The sequence below is a fragment of the Nanorana parkeri genome, unplaced genomic scaffold, assembly GCF_000935625.1.
Source record: "Nanorana parkeri isolate BGI_ZX_2015 unplaced genomic scaffold, ASM93562v1 scaffold521, whole genome shotgun sequence".
Lineage (NCBI taxonomy): Eukaryota > Metazoa > Chordata > Amphibia > Anura > Dicroglossidae > Nanorana > Nanorana parkeri.
This window is the reverse complement of record NW_017306789.1, coordinates 546,385-565,767: the sequence shown is the minus strand read 5'-3', so window position 1 is coordinate 565,767 and position 19,383 is coordinate 546,385. Positions and strand designations below refer to the sequence as shown.

Sequence of the window (19,383 nt, the reverse complement as noted above, 5' to 3'; positions counted from 1 at the left end):
CTTTACTGTAAGCAAATTCATTTTATTGTAATAATGTTTCTACATCACAATTATTGACACTGCGTCCAAGGAGTGTCAATTTACAAAAGAGCAAGTTTGGGCTGTCAAAATGACAGTCAGGATTTGTCACTTAAATGTGACCAGAGAGCTGCTGTGGAGGCAGAATTTTCTACTTGAATGTTTTCAACATGTATGCAGAGTATGGGATAGGTATGGTTTGTGTTGGGGTGCCCATTCCAGATGGTGATCAGGGGTTAAAAATTATTTTACCGCTATTCTCATTTTCAGGCTCAGTCAAGATTTAATGAGTCTAGTCAGAAGCTGGACCTCTTGAAGTATTCTTTAGAGCAAAGACTTAATGAACTCCCGAAAAACCATCCGAAAAGCAGTATTATCATTGAAGAGCTGTCACTGGTGTCATCTCCAACACTAAGCCCAAGGCAAAGCATGATCTCTACACAAAACCAGTACAGCACACTTTCCAAGCCAGCTGCTTTAACAGGTATGTTCTAAAAGAAAAAAGGTTTGAAATGCACAAAGCTTAATAGTCCTTATTTATGTGCAACTCTTCCGTAATAACTGTATTCAGTACCATCAATGGCCGTATTCAGTACCACCAGTGGTAATATTTTTGTTATTTAGGATGTTGTGCCTATGAAGTCCTACAGTTCACAATATCCCATTGTAAAGGTTCTCCTGCTGCACATTGACGTCAATATTTGAATTTTAAACTGTCTAAACTATGTAGATTTCACCTCAATACAAATGTTTTGTAGTTGTAAAAAAATGTTCGTACTTGAATGGTTAGTGCTTTGGATTCTGCAAGAGGTGCCTGCTAAATTGCCCCTTCACCATCTATGCAGTCACTTGTATCTCCTTGTCTACAAATTCCCTGCACATTGTTTATGTATGACTGTTGCTGCTATAACAAATTGTGAATGAACAGAGAATTTATTCCACTGCAGCATATATTCCAAGCACTGTATCCCACTGTTTGACATTACCTATGCAGTGAATTTACTTAAGCGTTGGAAGTTTTTCTTTTTTCCTGTTTAATGTAGACCAACCATTAGATCATAATTGGCTTCCTGGACAATGGTCGTTTGTCATTTGTGGCTCAGAAGTGGAAGTTTGTCTGCTGCCTTTACTCATTGACTGCATTCCACAGGTACCCTAGAAGTCCGACTAATGGGATGCCAGGATATTCTGGACAATGTTCCCGGCAGGTCCAAAGCCACTACCGCCACCCTCCCAGGCTGGAGTCCAAGTGAAACCAGATCATCTTTCATGAGCAGGACAAGTAAAAATAAAAGTGTCAGCAGTCGGAATCTCCTGAAGACAGATGACTTTTCCAGTTCAGTAACTTTCTGCTTGTTATTGTCTGCTTCCATTTGCTCTAGCTTGGCACCTAGTGAACATTAACATGTTTATGGAAAAAGGTTTTTTTGTATATATTTTTTTTGACACTTGGACTTTTAACATACCTTGTTCTTTAATGAGGGATGTGTTATTTAGTTATTTATATAGTTTTAAGGCTATAATGTAGGATTTTGGTGTAATAGGTCTGTCTCTAATACAGCTCTGTGTAGGTAGGTTTATGGAATTGTACCAGTAAGGTTTCTATGGAATTTATTTTCCATAGTGTATACTGTTGAAGGGGCAGAAACCTAGACTACCATTGGGGGAATTCTGTATAAAAATGAATCCGCTCTCTGCAGTTTCTGCAAGACTGTTTGTTTGGGGGGGTTTTTTCTGAAGAGCTGAAACCTGATTTTGCAGCCTCAACATTCAGCTATTATGGTGCCTTCTTAAAGTAAAATCTCAGTAGGGTAGGCTTAGTTAGCTAATGCACAGCAAAGATCAAGACAACCATGTCTCTCCTGCTTACAACACAATCAAGTGGTTGTTGCAGTTTGAAACTAACATTTTAAGATTGTGTCATAACTGTTCAATAATCAGAACTTCTATTTGGTTTCTTATTTTACATTTAAGAGAGGTTCAGACATTTTGAAGTTTAATTCATTTGCTTACGCAGACTAGGGCTTTTAACAACCAGCCCTGGTAAATTCTGTGTGAAATCCCATATAATTAGCAAGGAAACTAAGACTATTTCATCTGTTCATGCACCAAAAAAATGTCTCTAATCTTTCCTTAAGCAGATATTTTGTTGTTGTGGGTTTAACAGTGGAGCTTTTGTTTCCTGCAATCCTCTTAGCCTTTTAAGCTCAGTTGCAGTAATTTCTTTACAGATGAGGTCTGTGCTGTTCTGAAGCTGGACAATACCGTAGTTGGGCAGACCAACTGGAAACCTATTTCAAACCAGTCATGGGACCAGAAGTTTACGTTGGAGCTAGACAGAGTGCGTATAGCATTGACAAATCCCATACTCCTTTGAATTAAATTTAATCCAATTTTATTTGTTTTGTTTTCACTTCGTTGTTTAAATTGAAACATATTGCACTTTTCATAAACTGTATAAGATTACAGAGCATGTTTCAAATGATGTGAAGGTTGGTATGACAATTATAAGCAGCAAGTGCCGTTGTTTAAAATGCGGTGCAGTGCCATTGATTGTGAGCTGCGCCCTAATGCACATTACAGTAGAAGGTGATGCACTGCAGTGCTTTTCAACATACGTGATGTGTTGAAAAGCATGTCCAAGGTATGTCCCACCGCACTACCTAAAGGAAACCCCTAAAGTGAGTGCTGAAGTGACTGTGGGTGGCTCCGCTGTTATCGAGGAAGCAGAATGTCACCAGCACACCAGCCGAAATGTGATAGTTTAAATCTTTTTTTTTTTTATTGATGCATGTTGTCAGATAGAAGCAACGTTTCAGGGCAGCGCATGGTCCCCTTCATCAGGCTCAGTAGAACAGAAAACGATCACTTGACCATTTTGTCTGGTTTGCTAATGACATTCTGCTTCCTCATCGTGCTATGCAGTGTTGCAAAAAATGTCAGAGTTGTAAATGCATGTGCACACATTGACAATGACTTAACACAGCAACCGATTCCTAACTTGTCAATCCAGCGAATAAGTTAAGCCTACAGCACCTCCACTTACCCTTTTTATGCAGATTGCAGCCATAGCTGCATTTTACCAGTACCACTGCTTTAAATACTGAAGCAACAGCAGAAGCTATTGACATCTCTATTCCTGCATTTTAGATAACTTGCACTGGTATAGAAAACACAATCTCTGGAATTCATAGCATCACAGGCAGTCTTCAAAATTCTGTGATGCTTTCTTCCTAGCGACCAGGGACACTGTCCTGACAGCGACCTAGCAACCAAGGATGCTGTCTTGTCAGCATCCTAGCAACAAAGGACGGCATCTTTGGCTGATAGGATGCCGACGGACCCAAAATTCTAGCAACCAGTGTTGTGTGTGGGCATACTACAGTAAATAAGAGGATTTATTTCAGCTTTGAGAAATTTGTGTTGGGTGTGAAGAAAACTTCTCTCCGGACACAAATTACTCCTAGATGAAATAGAACACTGGTGGTAACTAAGACCGATCTCCAAAACGGCAGTATTTCCTCATGAATTTGTCCATCATTGTGATATAATGTGTGACTAATAAGAGCTACCTGAATTTGCCGCAAGTGTGAGTAATATCTCTAGAACTGTTGTACTGAATCTGGTGTAGGACTTCCCAAGGCATCATTAACACCACAGAAGTTTTGCTATTCTATATTGTATCCCCCTCAATATTCTGTGGTGTGTTTTTAATCTTGTTTACTACTTCTCTTCTTAGTCCCGGGAATTGGAGATTTCGGTGTTCTGGAGAGATTGGCGATCTCTGTGTGCTGTGAAATTTCTGAGGTTAGAAGATTTCCTGGACAACCAGAGACATGGCATGTGTCTGTACCTGGAGCCACAGGGCACGCTCTTTGCAGAGGTAAGAACTTGGAGAGCAACCACTTAGTAGCTGCACTCCAGTGCCAGGCTCTCGTGTGTTTTTATAACCACATTTCCTTGACTGTAAAATCCTATCTCCGCTGCCGGACCTAATGCTGCTGTAGGATCAAAAGGAACTCCCTGTATATGAGGAAAGGTTATATTATGAGCAACACCTGACCATGCAAAAATCTCTCTAACTCCAGTTTGTTCAATGTGAAGATATTTTTCCAAGGGTTGGTAGGATGTAGACCTTATTCCCGGTTTTTGGCTTAGACACCTAGATTTTTTTCAAGGCCTAGTTTTATTTTCATGGCTTTAAAGTTGGGCATGCCATCAGTGTTTTTGCAATGGCTACCTACCATTTTGCTGTAGTACCATGTGTGCCGCCTTCCACTGAATGTAGTGGGAGAGAGCAAAATGATTATGGGAAAAGTGGATTATATAGTTATGTTTCTGTACATGTATGGCTGTGACCTTTTTACAATGGTGTATGAATGTCATACAGATAACATCAGCTAAGAGTATCAAATATCTGTGTTGTCCTTGTTAATAATGCTCAGTGATCTCAGTTTATCAAACCTGAGAATGTTAATTTTATGCCCTGTAGCTTTGGTAAATGTGTCCTTTTCTTCAAAAGGGTCAACACACTTAATCTGTTTTTTTGACCAGGTAACCTTTTTCAATCCTGTTATTGAAAGAAGACCAAAACTCCAGAGACAAAAGAAGATCTTCTCAAAGCAACAAGGTAAAGTTCTCTTTTAACCCACAGGAGGTACTTATCAGCAGATGTTGATGGCTTTCAGTGATGTGGTTCTCTGCATTTACCACTTATTCATTGTTATTAGGAAAAACCTTCCTCAGAGCTCCACAGATGAACATTAACATCGCCACATGGGGACGACTAGTGAGAAGAGCAATTCCCACAGTTAATCACTCTGGCACTTACAGCCCTCAGGTTACTGGTCCTGCTGCAGTGGCGGTGGAGGATCCACAGAATCTGGAGTTATCTCAGTCAGTGAGGTGTGTACTTTATCCGCTTGGTCACAAACGACATGGAGAGGGCCGAAGTGCTGAACACTTTTTTCTCCTCAGTATACACTCAGGAGGGAAACGGGTTTGACACCGATAATAAAACACAGAGTTCATCACAAAATATAGCCAAGTGGTTGACGGAACCCGGGATACAACAAAGACTTAGTCTACTTAATGCAAATAAAGCGTTGGGACCAGACAATCTACACCCCAAGATACTTAAGGAACTAAGCGAGGTTATAACTAGACCATTATTCCTCATTTTTAAGGACTCTCTAATGACTGGTAGAGTTCCGAGTGACTGGCGGAGGGCTACGGTAGTTCCAATATTTAAAAAGGGATCAAGATGCCAACCTGGGAATTACCGACCACTTAGTCTTACATCGGTAGTTTGTAAACTGTTAGAGGGAATGATTAAGGACCACTTAGTAGAATTTGTTCGGGAAAATGACAAAATAAATGACAACCAGCATGGGTTTAGGAAAGACCGTTCGTGTCAGACTAACCTACTGACTTTTTACGAGGGGGTGAGTAGAGATCTGGATGGAGGGAGGTCTGTGGATGTGGTTTATCTGGATTTCTCAAAGGCTTTTGATACGGTTCCGCACAAACACCTACTATACAAGCTGAGAACTATGGGCATAGATGGAAGGATGTGTACATGGATGGAGAACTGGCTAAAGGAACGGGTACAGAGAGTATCAATAAATGGCGCCCTTTCAGACTGGGCTAGTGTCATTAGCGGTGTGCCTCAGGGTTCTGTGCTGGGACCCATGCTTTTCAACCTGTTTATTAACGACATCGGGGACGGAGTAAACAGCGATATCTCAGTGTTTGCTGACGATACCAAAATTGGGAGGGTAATAGAAACAGACCAAGATAGTATAACATTGCAGGAGGACCTGGATAAAATAGGGGAGTGGGCAATAATGTGGCAGATGAGGTTTAATGTCGATAAATGCAAAGTAATGCACTTTGGAATTAAAAATAAACAAATGGGTTATACAATTATGGGTATGCCGCTAGGGAAGTCAGAAATGGAGAAAGATTTGGGGGTCATTGTAGACCACAAACTGAATAATAGATTACAGTGCCAGGTTGCTGTAAGCAAAGCTAGTAGAATCTTGTCCTGCATCAAGAAGGGAATGTTTTGCAGGGATAGGTCTATAATTATGCCACTTTACACATCAATGGTTCGGCCCCACCTGGAGTATGCGGTGCAGTTTTGGGCACCGGTCCACAGAAAGGATGTCCTTGAACTGGAGAAAGTCCAGCGGAGGGCGACCAAACTCATAAAGGGGATGGAGGACCAGAGCTATGAGACACGGCTACTAAATTTAAACATGTTTAATTTGGAAGTAAGGAGATTAAGAGGGGGACATGATTTTCATGTACAAAATGTTCCATAGTCATAGCAACATTAGCAGCAAACTCTTTGAGATTAATTCTATTGGTTCGGCCTCACCTGGAGTATGCGGTGCAGTTTTGGGCACCGGTCCACAGAAAGGATGTCCTTGAACTGGAGAAAGTCCAGCGGAGGGCAACCAAACTCATAAAGGGGATGGAGGACCAGAGCTATGAGACACGGCTACTAAATTTAAACATGTTTAATTTGGAAGTAAGGAGATTAAGAGGGGGACATGATTTTCATGTACAAAATGTTCCATAGTCCTAGCAACATTAGCAGCAAACTCTTTGAGATTAATTCTGTAACAGAGACTAGAGGACACCACCTAAAACTGGTAGAAAAAAAAAAGTCGAACACAAGGGGCGAAGGGGGTTCTTCTCAGTTCGCGCGGTTAGGGTTTGGAACTTACTGCCTCAAGCGGTAATTTTCCGCAATTAATCTGGAATCATTCAAGAAGCTTCAACCTCAAATACTATGTAACTATGTAATACATTTATAAACTTTACTGCACCCACCTTACATTACATTGATAAAGTTTTCATGCCTCTTAATATGTTGCCTAATACTTGTACTCTTTAAACAGTTACTATGGACTAGGTAGAATGCAGACTGATTTTATAAAAAATGGGGAACTCAAATATGTAAACTTAATGAAATGTTTTTTTCTTCCTTGAAGTGAGTCTCCTATAGGCAAGTTGGACTTTGAAATAGAACCAGAGGCACCTAGTGTTCCACCCCGGGCATCTTCACTAGACCTTGATCTCTATCCGGCTTCAACAGACATTAAAGCACCAAGCATACCAGCTCAGGTAAAGGCTTCTGCATGTACTTTAGTTTAGTTCTAGCTTCTCTAATCTTCTAATGATTTCTGCACTTAACAAATCTATTCAGCAGAGGAGGGTTGATGGTGATGTAGCGGAGAATGAAAAGGCGTGGAGCGGAGATTGGCCTAAGCAGCAGAGGCTGCACACTGAAAATGTGATCTGCTGTGAATCACATTGTGTTTTGTTGAAATTCCGTGCCTTATTAATGATTTAAGGCAAGGCTGCTCATTAAACATATTTGTACTTATTTCCAAACCGAGTTGTAGGCATCCTTTACCAGGCTTTTTGGTAAACTTATTGCAGGGCTTGACAAATTTGCTTTCAATCTAGGAGCCAGCTAAAAAATTTACAAGCCAGGTGTTTTTTGTTTTAAATATATTACATGCCCGCGAATTTGCAGAAAACTGCAATACCCAAAAATGGTCATAGGCTACGCTTTAAAAGCTTTTATTGCTGGTTGTTTAAAACTCATAACTGTATTCTGCTTGTGTGCACGTTAGGGGCACGCGCGAGCAGGGAAAAAAAAACACAGTTCACTTACAGCGCCCCGCTATAAATTACTTGTACCTACCCTGCTGGACCCATGAGGTGGGCAAGTATAAGTAATTTATGACTTTTATTTTATTTAAAAATTATTTTCTTTATGTATTTTTATTTAAAAAAAGAAAATTGACAATTTCTCTTTAAGGTGACATTAGGGGTCTATTAGACCACTAGTGTCACCTTACCACTTCACTGGGTAATGGCAGCTGAATGTAAACACAGGAGGCTGGAAGCAATAGCCAGCCTGCTATTGGCCATTTCAAATTGCAATATCCAATACCAGGCTGGCTATTGCACGTGCCCCATGTCAATCAGCACAGGAGAGACCTGAAGGACAAAGTTTTTTTCAGTGGTCTCCACTCACAGGCTGTTACTGGCTGCCATAGTCTGTCAGAGGGGACACAGATTGCAGCATACAGTGGGGAGGAGAGCGGGTTATTGTGGCAGGGAGGAGGAGAAAAGTGACACACAAGTGTGGAAGGACCCACAACAGTGAATCTTCTGGGGGAAGCGGCGGAGCAGTGAACTGGCTGACAAAAGCCCAGACGCCAGGACACAATTCCTAGTCGCTCTGGGATTTTGTCGAGCCCTGACTTAAAGGAGAACTATGGGGTTAGTGTTTTTCCCCATAGTTCTCCTTAGGGTAACGGGAGGACACAAACTAGCGTCCTCCCGTTACCCTAAGCTCAGTAAACCGCGAGCTACAGCTCGCGGTATACTGAGACGCCGCAACTGGAGCGGATCACGACTTAGATGACAGGATCCGCCCAGCTGCCTGAGTGACAGCTGGCTCTGCCTATCTAGAGGCAGAGCCAGCTGTACCCGCCCCCTCCCCCGTCCGTTCCGCCAGTCAGCGCTGGTAGAACAGAGCGGGGAGAGGGGAATCCAGCCCCTCCCCCTGTCACGGCAGAGAGCCATGACAGGATCGAGAGGCGAGCGAACCCGGTATGTGTTCACTCACCTCCCGAGCTACTGAGCCGACCTGTGACAGTCTCATTGTCACAGGTCAGCTAGAACTATGAGGTGAGTGAAAAGCACTCACCTCATAGTTCTCCTTTAATGAATTTACTAGTTCCTAGAGATTGGAAATCTGTGTTAAGGTGTTATAGTAGGGTTCGGTTGCATAGTGGCATTTGGCAGGTGCCCCCAAACTGCTGGACTTAAATAGGTCTAATGAGCTACTCGGTACACACTTCTTGTTCACCATACACCACAATGTTTAGCTCTGATCTGAATGCTTCAGAATTCAGGAAATGGTTTACCCTGGTGGGAGCAAAAGGAGCATGGCACATAGTGGGCTAGATTCCCTCTTCCATCCATCGATCATGTGACTGAAGTCTAAAGGAGAGACAACTTTTAATCTAAAGTAAACCTTTTTATGACCATCATAATATCTTTTTATTACAGGACCCTGGAACTAATTATGAATATTCAAATAATAGAAACAGTATAGCTATAAAACCAATAATCGATCTAACAAGTGAAGGGGAAATCACCGTGTCAGATGTGGAATATAACTCTATACAAGAGACCGAAGAAAGACGGTAATGCTGCTACCTGATTCCATGTTTTCATGTTTGTGTCTACTGGATTGACATGCCTAATAATGACCGAATTGTCTCTTCCAGAGTGCAGCCACGGTTCCAGTTCAGCTTGCACGACTTCCGGTGTTGTGCAGTATTAGGCAGAGGACATTTTGGAAAGGTGCATTTTATGGAAGATCACACGTTACTGCTGTTGATGGGACAATGTGATTGTATTGTGACTTTCTTCCTTGATTTCAGGTGCTGCTGGCAGAGTACAAGAACACTAATGAAATGTTTGCTATCAAAGCCTTAAAAAAAGGAGATATTGTATCTCGTGATGAAGTTGACAGGTATGTTGACTTACAAAATATAAATCATTAAAGATGGTTTTAAAATGAATCTGAGAAAACGAAAAATGTTGCTGCCTAATTCAGTAAAATTTTAAATCCTTTTTATTTTTGTCAGCCACACTGCCCTCTTGTGGTATGTTTGTTTTCTCCATCAAGCAAGTCTGTTTTTGGTCTTGCTAACTACAATAACAGTAGTTGTAGTATTCGTTCTATTAGCCAAGCGATCTTTGCTCTAGAGGGGCTACAATATAAAGAAGTTAATTTATGTCCTGCTTCAATAATTGTGCAAGTCAGCAGTGTATAGCCAGGGACAGTCCATGATAGAGAGGAATGGTGTGTACAACGGCTATTGTCCTTACAGCCAGTATATCATTCCCCACACTGTACTGTCTCAAAGACAATTACTTTATGGATATCAACCCTCTGGACATTTTTTTACATTTTATTTCTCTTGATTGTAGAATTCCACATTTAACTAGAAATCTAGCAGACATGTTTGATTTATGTTCGTTACTGACTGCAGTTTGTTAACTTTTAAGGTGCCCATACACTGTACGATTATAGTACTATAATCGTGGAAAATCCCGCGATCGTACGATAATTGCACAAGTGTATGGAAGGCGTGCGACCGTTTCTACTGTACGATCGCACGTCTTCCGTCAAACAAGCAGGCTGGAAAACCCACCAAGAATCGTACGATTCTCGGCGGGTTAGTGGCGTGCTTGTTTGACAACTGCCGAACGGGTCGCTGTGCGCACGCGCACACTGCCCGTTCAGCATTGCAGTTGTCGGCGATGATCGCAAGTACGATCTGCCTGTCCATGATGGGCAAATCGCACGTACTTTTTAATTACTTTACAACCCTCGCAAGACAAAAGTCTTGCGAGGGTTGTACAGTGTATGGCCACCTTTAGAAGTAATTAGAACTCTGAACACAACTGCATTTTGTATGTGGGCCTTGGCTGGCACCCGCCATGTCGTGGAATAGACTGTTCATCAGAAGTGTGGTCAAAGACCATCTTATTGCTGTTATGGCTGACGGTGAGTGTATGTTTCTAGGTGTAGAAATCTTAGCATACACTTGAGACCTGTGTAAGCTATACTTGGATCTCCAGTGGGAGTTCTTCTTGCCCCCATGTGCTGGGCCAATTACCAAGCACCAGGGTTGTCACATGAGGAAGGGGAATTGAATGTGCCTCCATACCTGGAAGTACAGGGTATTTTCTTTGTTTCTGGTGACGGGAGCACAGGAAAGATGAGTATATGATGCTGGATCTCTGGGCATTAAACCTGTTACTTTGCCCTAACCACTTTTCCAGTAAATATTGCCGATAGGTGATGCACATGTTTTGATATTGCACGCTCTCTTCTTTACCAAACTCTTTTATTTTTGCTGCACTTTAGCCTAATGTGTGAGAAACGCATCTTTGAAACTGTGAATAGTGTACGGCACCCGTTCTTGGTGAACCTGTTTGCTTGTTTCCAAACCAAAGATCATGTGTGCTTTGTGATGGAATATGCGGCTGGAGGAGACCTAATGATGCACATTCATGCGGATGTTTTCTCAGAACCAAGAGCTGTGTAAGTTTTCTAAATTACTTCAGTGATGTCCTTCGAATATAAATTAGAGCTCATAGCTTTACTTGGTTATGAACAGATTCTGCCCCACTGCCATTTGAAAGGATGTGAAGCTGCTTAGGACCATGTCAAGAGGGTCTGCTTTACAAGTCTGCCCTTTTCCTGTTGTAAAAAGTCTGGTGTGCAGAGGCCCTTTCTGCTCGTGACTGTGAAATACAAAGGCATTTCCACAGAAACTCTGAATACTTTTTGTGTTAAAACATAGGTTTTAGGCTGTAGTCGTCGTATAAGACAAGTATAGCCCAAAATAATGTTTAAATGCACCCACTAACCTCCATGGCGGTATTCCCAAGTGTGGCTCGGGGTTAATTTTCAGTACCATAAGTGGTAACCCTGAGCCACACTCAGGATTACAGTCTCTTACCTTGTCCACGATCCCCACAGCGTCCTCCATCTTCCGTCTTTCAGCTACATACAGTATACTGCGCTGAGCCTATCACGGCAGGCTTTGCATTCATTAATACAGGCTTTGTATTCATTAATACAAAGCCTGCCGTGATTGGCTCAGCGTGGTATACTGTATGTAGCAGAAGCTACATACAGTATACACGGCGTATAAGACGACCCCCGATTTTCGGGTCTAAAAACCCGTCTTACACGCCGGCATATACGGCATTTTTAAATTGAGTGGGTTTTCTAATCGCAGTCTGTGTGGTACATTTCCCCTCACTTTCTCTCATGTTCATTATTGTCTCAGGAAATAATTTCCTCAGTAGAGGTGCTAATAAAAACCTGACTGAGGCTCTAACCATTCCCCACTCTATCCAAATATTTTTTTAAAGAACCTGTGACGTTTTCTTTAAGATTAAGTTCAGGGGATGATCAGTTGAGCAGATAATGACTTGTTAATATGCTACCTTCATTGGAAAAACACGGCTTACCTGACATCTGCTTTGTGGTTATATACATGATCTTGCGCAATCAGTAATGGCTAAAGCAATGGCTTGACAGTTTGTTAGTGAGAAAAAGCACCAGTGGGCCAAGTGCCCATATGACACCATATTTTACGCTACCCTTGGTCAGGGGTGCCTTCAAATTTTCAGTGTTGTGCATTTTAATGGTGCAGGTGAGGACTATGGAAATGCATGGCACTAATCCAGAGCGGGCTGCATCCAAGACCCAAGCAGCCCCTCGCACATCATTTAGCCGCACTGTGGAGAAGATTAGGGAAGCTCCGGATCTAAAAGAAAGCGGGAATCTATCTAAGATAAGGATCGGGTATAGATTTTGAGGGGAACCATGCATGTTTTGTTTTTTAACATTTTAGACTGGGGCGCCTCAATATTTTGCCTACATTTTAAGAGTAACTTTACCCAAATCTTCAAAATAACAAATACACCTTTGAAATGTTTAGTAATGACAACCTACAAACACATACTTCTACATAATTGCAGGATTTTTAGTTTTTGGCACACCTTATTTTTCTTTTCTTCCCCAGTCTTCTGACCATGAGCATTTTAACCAAGGGCAGATTAATCCATCTTCCTTTACTTCCTATAACTCTGACCATGCACATCATCTCAGGGTAGGGAAATGCCTTTTACCTTGAGATCTCGTGAGATTACAGATGAGATTTCCCAGCAATGCTTGGCTGATGTAACCTTCCCAGGATGCAGTGCTTGGGCACAATTACATAATTTGTGCCAGAAGTGGATCAGGAAGTGGCGGGATAAAGAAATTGTAAGCAAAATAAAAATGTTTAGCTAATGTATACAAGATGATTTCATATCAGCATGCAGAACTGTATGTTGACGTGATTTTTAGTCAAGGGGGCTAAAGGTTCACTTTAACCCCTTCCTGACCGATGTTATTCCGTCACAATCATAGAGTTCATTAACTACCGGTGAGTGAATAGTCCTGTCATGCAGTAGGTACAATGAGCGCTGATCCGTGGAGGGACCAATGCTCATTGAGTTACTGCTCTTGCTGGGTCCCTCAGGGGGCCAAAGCAGAGCCTCAACAGCAGATTAGATGGTCCCAGCCCTGTGATAGCTAATCGCAGTGATCACAGCGCTCTGACAACCACTGAGCTGGCTTGCAGCTCACTGTGTTGTGCATCTGCGAGCCGGCTCAGTGTGTTACAAGCTGATACAAAGCATCTCTGAGGAGAATACTGTATTCTCCTCAGATATGAAGTATCAAAGCCCCTGTAAATAAAATAAAAAAAATAAATCTCTTAGTGCTCCCTTGTTTAAAGGGTGCCATGACTGTAAAAAAAGGTTGTGAGTGATGCACTGGTTTAGACCATGTAATATGCTGAGAATCTTGAGGTATGTAAGACAGTGTATGGGCCTCGGATACCCCCCCCCTCCCCTCCCCAATAAATGTCAGGAGAAAAGCAAATCGTGAAGAGTTGGTATAAATGGATAACATTTCCTATTAGCTGAGGATCACCTGGTATATTCTAATGTTTTTTGCAGTATGTGGTAACCCTGTAGCATGTTTCTCAGAAGTTCTGGAATCTGTCCATTGTCCCTTCTTTTCCACCAGCCAGTTGGGTGAAGTAAACTCACTTCAACCCCTTCAGCAGTGTGTCTGTTAATACATACTTCTGGTTCTTTGGGAGAGGTAGTGTTGTCTATGCTGCTGAAGTCCCTGAATGATATTATCCAGCACACAGTGTCTCTGCAATTACCAACTACTTTATAATTGTTTTGTTTGCAGGTTTTATGCAGCCTGTGTGGTTCTTGGCTTGCAGTATCTACACGAGCACAAGATTGTTTATAGGTGAGTTACTGTTAAGTACTGATGACGGCGCCATTTAATCAATTCAGTGTTTTTTAACATGTTATGGATAGAATAATGTCCCACTATGAAAGCTGGTTGGTTGATAAAAATCTCATCTTTGTACATGCTGAAAAACCTTTCATTTCTGCCATTCTTTTAGTAAGAACACCATTACATTCATATGGTTTGCTCATGTCACAACAGACAGGATGGGGCTTCATGGCTCAGATTTATGAATGGATCCCCGGATCCAAAACACTAAAAGTCCTCAGAGTGATTCAAATACTCTACAGCATTGTGTTATATTTATGTAGGCTTGTTGGGGCTACCCAACTTTAAGCTTTCCATAATATATCCTCCTGTGCTGTGGGGTCTTAATTTTGGCATTTTCTGTTTTTAATAGCTGAGAGAAAGAAAAGGGCCAAAGAAACTTTAGAGCCACCCACTTATACTGTATTAGAAAGCAGTTTATTCATGTTTTCTATCAAATATTATTAAGCAACTCTTTACATTTTCACCTAGGGATTTGAAGCTGGACAATCTCTTGTTGGATACAGAAGGATTTGTAAAAATTGCTGACTTTGGTCTTTGTAAAGAAGGTAATGTGTGCAGATTTTAACTTTAAATGAGCCAGTAATTGCAGTGAAGTTTCTCTTGAGACAAGAGATGGTAGTCAGAAAATCCTTCCACTGTGCAGTTGTCATTTACTGTATTCGTGGGAGTGCAATGCTTGGTGACCCTAACAAGGGTAACCATCCAGTGACCTCAGCTCTGAACACTGAGGCTTGCTTAGGGTGTTCAATTCATTAACATCTATAACCCCGTAAGGGTGTGGAATGTACATGATTTGTCTGATGTGCTGGCAGAAATAAATATGTATATTACAGGTAGGAAATGCACTCAATTCTTAATATGCTGATTAGTTTCGGCACAGGTCAAAAATCTAATTGCAGGCAGATTGTAACCGCAATCTAGTACATGAAAGCTTCTAAAGTCTATGTCCAGCCCACAGTCACTTGCTCTCCCTGTGAAAGGGTTTCTACAGACCAGAAAGTGAGGGAAAATTTCCAACAGCAGCTTTTTTGTAGAGAAAGCCTAGAACCACTCACTCTTTATTTCTGACTGTCTCTCCCAGTGTCAGATTTTTCCATCGCTTTCTGACCGGTGAAACCATTGTCACCTTGGCAGCAAATGCTCTAGTCAAAAGTACACCAAAAAAAGTTTTGTCTGGACTTGCACTAATAGTTTGTAATCCCTTCTTAGCTACTTTACTTATGTTGACATCTATGGATTGCTGTGCCATTAAATATTTAAAAGAATAGATTGGCTGGACCTTCTTTAGTTTGATATCAAACTTTTTAGTACTATTGACTTTTATTAAGAGCTTGCATGCAGTTCTGTAGGACTGCTGACTGATTGCCCAGATATAAAGCAGTATGTAACCTCTCTCTTCTATTCAGGAATGGGATTTGGCGATAGAACTAGCACTTTCTGTGGCACCCCAGAATTTCTGGCTCCAGAAGTCCTCACAGAAACCTCTTATACCAGAGCAGTTGACTGGTGGGGGTTGGGAGTCCTCATCTATGAGATGCTTGTTGGTGAGGTATGTATATATCTACAGTAAGACATAAAGGTTTCTGCGCATCTAAATTTACTTTCATATTTTCATGAGAGAGAAGGGTCTATTTAAACTGGTTGTAAAAGTTTTATGGTTTATTAAAAAGTCCCGGGAGACCATTACAGCTTTAGAGACCATATACCTTTTACATATGGCTCTTCAGGATGTGCTCTAACATTGCAGTGTATTATTAAAGAGCTGTATGGTGGGGCACCTGCACTATTGCAATACATTGGCCTTTCTGTTTCCTCATCTGCCTTTTGATGACTACTTAAGCACATTAGTGATGGTTTTTCCTCAGCGCTAATATTTTATTGATGGTGGTGTGTGTATGTTTACAATGAGGAAGGTGAATAGAATGAGGAAGAGATATAGTAATCTACATGACGACCTTGCTTATATCTAACTCAATAATGGGAAATAAAGATGCTTAAATGTTCCAAAGGTGACATATTTTTATAGCGTACCTATAGTTACATTAAAGTCATACTTGCATGTCTGTACAAAACAGGTTCATGTAAAGCAGAAGTGCTTATCAGACTAGGAATCGGAAGGTCTCATGGCTTTCACACACAGCCCAGTATGTCGGCCTAGCTCCAACTGCTGCCTTGTGATGGTTTCAGTGCATGGACATTGTACTCATTGCTTTACATAATCACGTTGTGTTGTTCTGAGCCAATATGTTGCGTGTCTTGTTTTGACCAGTCCCCATTTCCTGGAGATGATGAAGAGGAAGTATTTGACAGCATAGTCAATGATGAAGTCAGATATCCGCGGTTCCTGTCCACAGAAGCCATTTCTATCATGAGAAGAGTAAGTCCTCTTTGAAGCGCCATTGCCTTTTAGCCAGATTTGATCTTGCCGTTTCCTCCTCAATGTCGTCTGTTCCTCCTGATCAGTTTTGTGTATTTGTCATCAGATTTGAGAGCCCATTGTCTGCTGAACAGGTGAAAATTGTGTTTTTTTTCAGTCTTCAATAATAAATGATCCATTGTTTATATGAATAACCATAAAATAGGTAACTCTTGGGATTGCATTAATCTGTAGATTACTTTGTCCATTACATACTAGAACCATCTGCTGGTTATCAGGTATTCGATTCCCATTGTTCAACAAAAACATTGCCCTGAGAGAGGATAAACGTGTCACTTATAAGGTCGTCAGTCAATGTAATTTGTCAGTACAGATTGCTAACATTTTTCTCATTTTGCAGCTATTGAGGAGAAATCCAGAGCGCCGCCTGGGAGCAGGTGAAAAGGACGCAGAAGATGTAAAAAAGCACCCGTTCTTCAGAGTAAGTACTTGAAAATGTCTGAAGAAAAGTTGATATCCCGAATTGAGGAAAAGCCTTGTAACTTGTGTGACCCTAGAAGAAGTCCAGGACAACCCACACAAGCATCAAATGGTCATCCCTAGTTAGGGCTCTGATCACCAGTGTGCTGTGCATTAATGGGCCTCTAGAAAAGGCATAGCAATTACAGAACAAGCCTCCGTTCATGTTGTGAGCAAAAAAACACCCTATATTAGATGGCTTCACTTATGCCCACTGTCATGACCATGTGGCTTTAGTCATTGACCTGGAACAAGTATACAGTTACAGACCATGGACCTGACCCAGACTTTCCTCATCCTTATTGACTTGAATCAGAAATGGCAGCTTCCATGTGACAGAGGTTCACTTTGGGTCCAAGCTACACAGAAAACTTGTAAGCTCTTGTTACAAGAAATGTCATGAGCCTGTCACCAACTTAGAAAATTGCAGGTAAAAGAAAAACAAAGTATTATAAATGCTTACTTGGAGCATTTTTCTTTTTTCTACTAGAAATGTGCTTTTAAACACTCTAGAAAATGGGACTACTCCAGGAGAGTCCATTTCCTAATCAGCCCTCTTCCCTCCCATGTTGTGACCCTCTCCTCTTCTGAGAGTATCTATTAGTCTACTCTGGGAGAGTCAATTTCCTAACGCAGCCCTTTCCCTCCTTCCATGTTGTGACCCTCTCCTCTTCTGAGAGTGTGTATTAGTCTACTCCGGGAGAGTCAATTTCCTAACACAGCCCACTCCCTCCTTCCATGTTGTGACCCTCTCCTCTTCTGAGTGTCTATTAGTCTACTCTGGGAATAGTCAATTTCCTAACGCAGCCCTCTCCCTCCCATGTTGTGACCCTCTCCTCTTCTGAGAGTGTCTTTTAGTCTCTTTGCTGACCCAGCTCTTCTGCCCTGCCCCTCCCTTCACCTCTCTATATAACATTAATTGTAGAAGCCGGGGTGGGTGGTGCGAAGGGGAATTCAATAGCGACAGCTTGGACTTTGCTGACATCATCTGGAATGTATTTAACCCATTGACAGAATGTTTAATTGGGCTTTAACGGTTTTCTAAAAGGGAGGAAGAAAAAGAAATTGGTTTCAGTCAAATGGTGATCTAGCTGGGTCATGCAGTCTGACAAATCCTGGCCTGCTCTCAGCAAGGGTTCCTGGTACATTTTATGCTTGTGTCTGTTTTGCAGCACATAGACTGGCAAGCGTTGTTGGCAAAGAAGGTGAAGTCTCCATTTGTACCCACAATCAAAGGACGGGAAGATGTAAGCAATTTTGACGATGAATTTACCTCCGAAGCCCCCCTCCTCACCCCTCCCCGAGAACCGCGGTTACTGACAGAGGAGGAGCAGGAGACGTTCAGAGATTTTGACTATATCGCAGATTGGTGTTGAGAGCAAGGACACTGTGAAACTGGAGAGAACTGGCTGACAAGATGACAAAATAAAAAACAGACTCACCGCTTTGTGCCATCTTCAGTTCCAGGATTATTTTATTTTTTAAATCACATGAAGATTCTTTTAAAAGTACTTTTCATTTTATAAATATATATAAATATGTGTGTATATGAACTCTGCGGAGGAGTGGCCACTTTCAGAGTACGCCCGTTTTATTTTATTTTGTTTTACTAGCACTGGAGCAACTTTACACCTTGGTCCTCTGAGCAGGACAACTTGGCCTGTGATACTTACATATCTGTCCTCCACCATCTTTGGTCTCTTTACCTGCAGAGAGGAGAACTTTGAAAAAACAAAATGCTTTAAATTGTGACGCTAACAATTTGTATTGAAAGGGTGGGGCAGCTCGTTCTTGGCAATAAGCAGGTTAATTCCTGAGACATGTTTCTATATCTGTGACATTCTTAATATCATTCATCCTCCAGGTACCTGCTAGAGGTTTTGGTTTTAAATGTACAAAGCTGAGATAAATCTTCTGTATGAAGTGGCATTGTTCTTTACTTGGATGGTTTCCTGTAAAATGATGGTATCTGGAGTTATCACTTTTTCCATTTTGGAATGCCCTTATGTGGAACTTGTTTGATTTTGTGAAGAAGTTAATGTATGGAAAAGCAAAACTTCTTTTTTTTCTCTTTTTAGTTTGGAGTAAAACTTGATAACAGGTCTAACCCTTCCCTACTCTACCCAAATCTATGCCCTAGCTAGGGAGATTCACCACTCTGTATATCCTGTGACCATTGTCGCCAAGATAGAAAGTGAGGGAAAACAGCACTTGTCATCGGAGCCGAGATGAGGACATTTTCCCAATTGGGACAAATATTCCACGACGGCTGTTCAAGATGAAACTGCCTCACTTTGGGAAGCGTTTCTCTTGAGTCTCCCAGACAGGAACTAGAGTCCCCCCAGTGGGACAGAGACCACAACAAGTAAGCTAAACTCTTCCCTACTTTATCAAAAACGAACAGGAATAGGCTATACCTACACTTTCTTAGTGTGTATCCAGAATCCCTTGGTCTTTGTTAAGCTGCCCATACACCTTACAG

General features: G+C 41.6%; 1 protein-coding gene across 1 annotated transcript in view; it reads left to right on the top strand.

Annotated features, from left to right (window-relative positions):
- Positions 1–18,409, top strand: part of PKN2 (protein kinase N2) — a 95,015-nt gene extending 76,606 nt beyond the window's left edge. The window contains exons 6-22 of the mRNA XM_018561385.1: positions 289–502; positions 1,169–1,354; positions 2,250–2,359; positions 3,758–3,901; positions 4,573–4,648; positions 4,749–4,923; positions 7,020–7,152; positions 9,118–9,254; positions 9,339–9,414; positions 9,495–9,586; positions 10,991–11,167; positions 13,889–13,951; positions 14,474–14,550; positions 15,412–15,554; positions 16,275–16,382; positions 16,783–16,863; positions 18,074–18,409. Coding sequence (XP_018416887.1) covers positions 289–502; positions 1,169–1,354; positions 2,250–2,359; positions 3,758–3,901; positions 4,573–4,648; positions 4,749–4,923; positions 7,020–7,152; positions 9,118–9,254; positions 9,339–9,414; positions 9,495–9,586; positions 10,991–11,167; positions 13,889–13,951; positions 14,474–14,550; positions 15,412–15,554; positions 16,275–16,382; positions 16,783–16,863; positions 18,074–18,277 — 2,196 coding nt within the window. The 3' untranslated portion in view covers positions 18,278–18,409. The remainder of the gene's footprint in view (positions 1–288; positions 503–1,168; positions 1,355–2,249; positions 2,360–3,757; positions 3,902–4,572; positions 4,649–4,748; positions 4,924–7,019; positions 7,153–9,117; positions 9,255–9,338; positions 9,415–9,494; positions 9,587–10,990; positions 11,168–13,888; positions 13,952–14,473; positions 14,551–15,411; positions 15,555–16,274; positions 16,383–16,782; positions 16,864–18,073) is intronic.
- Positions 18,410–19,383: the final 974 nt, after the last annotated feature.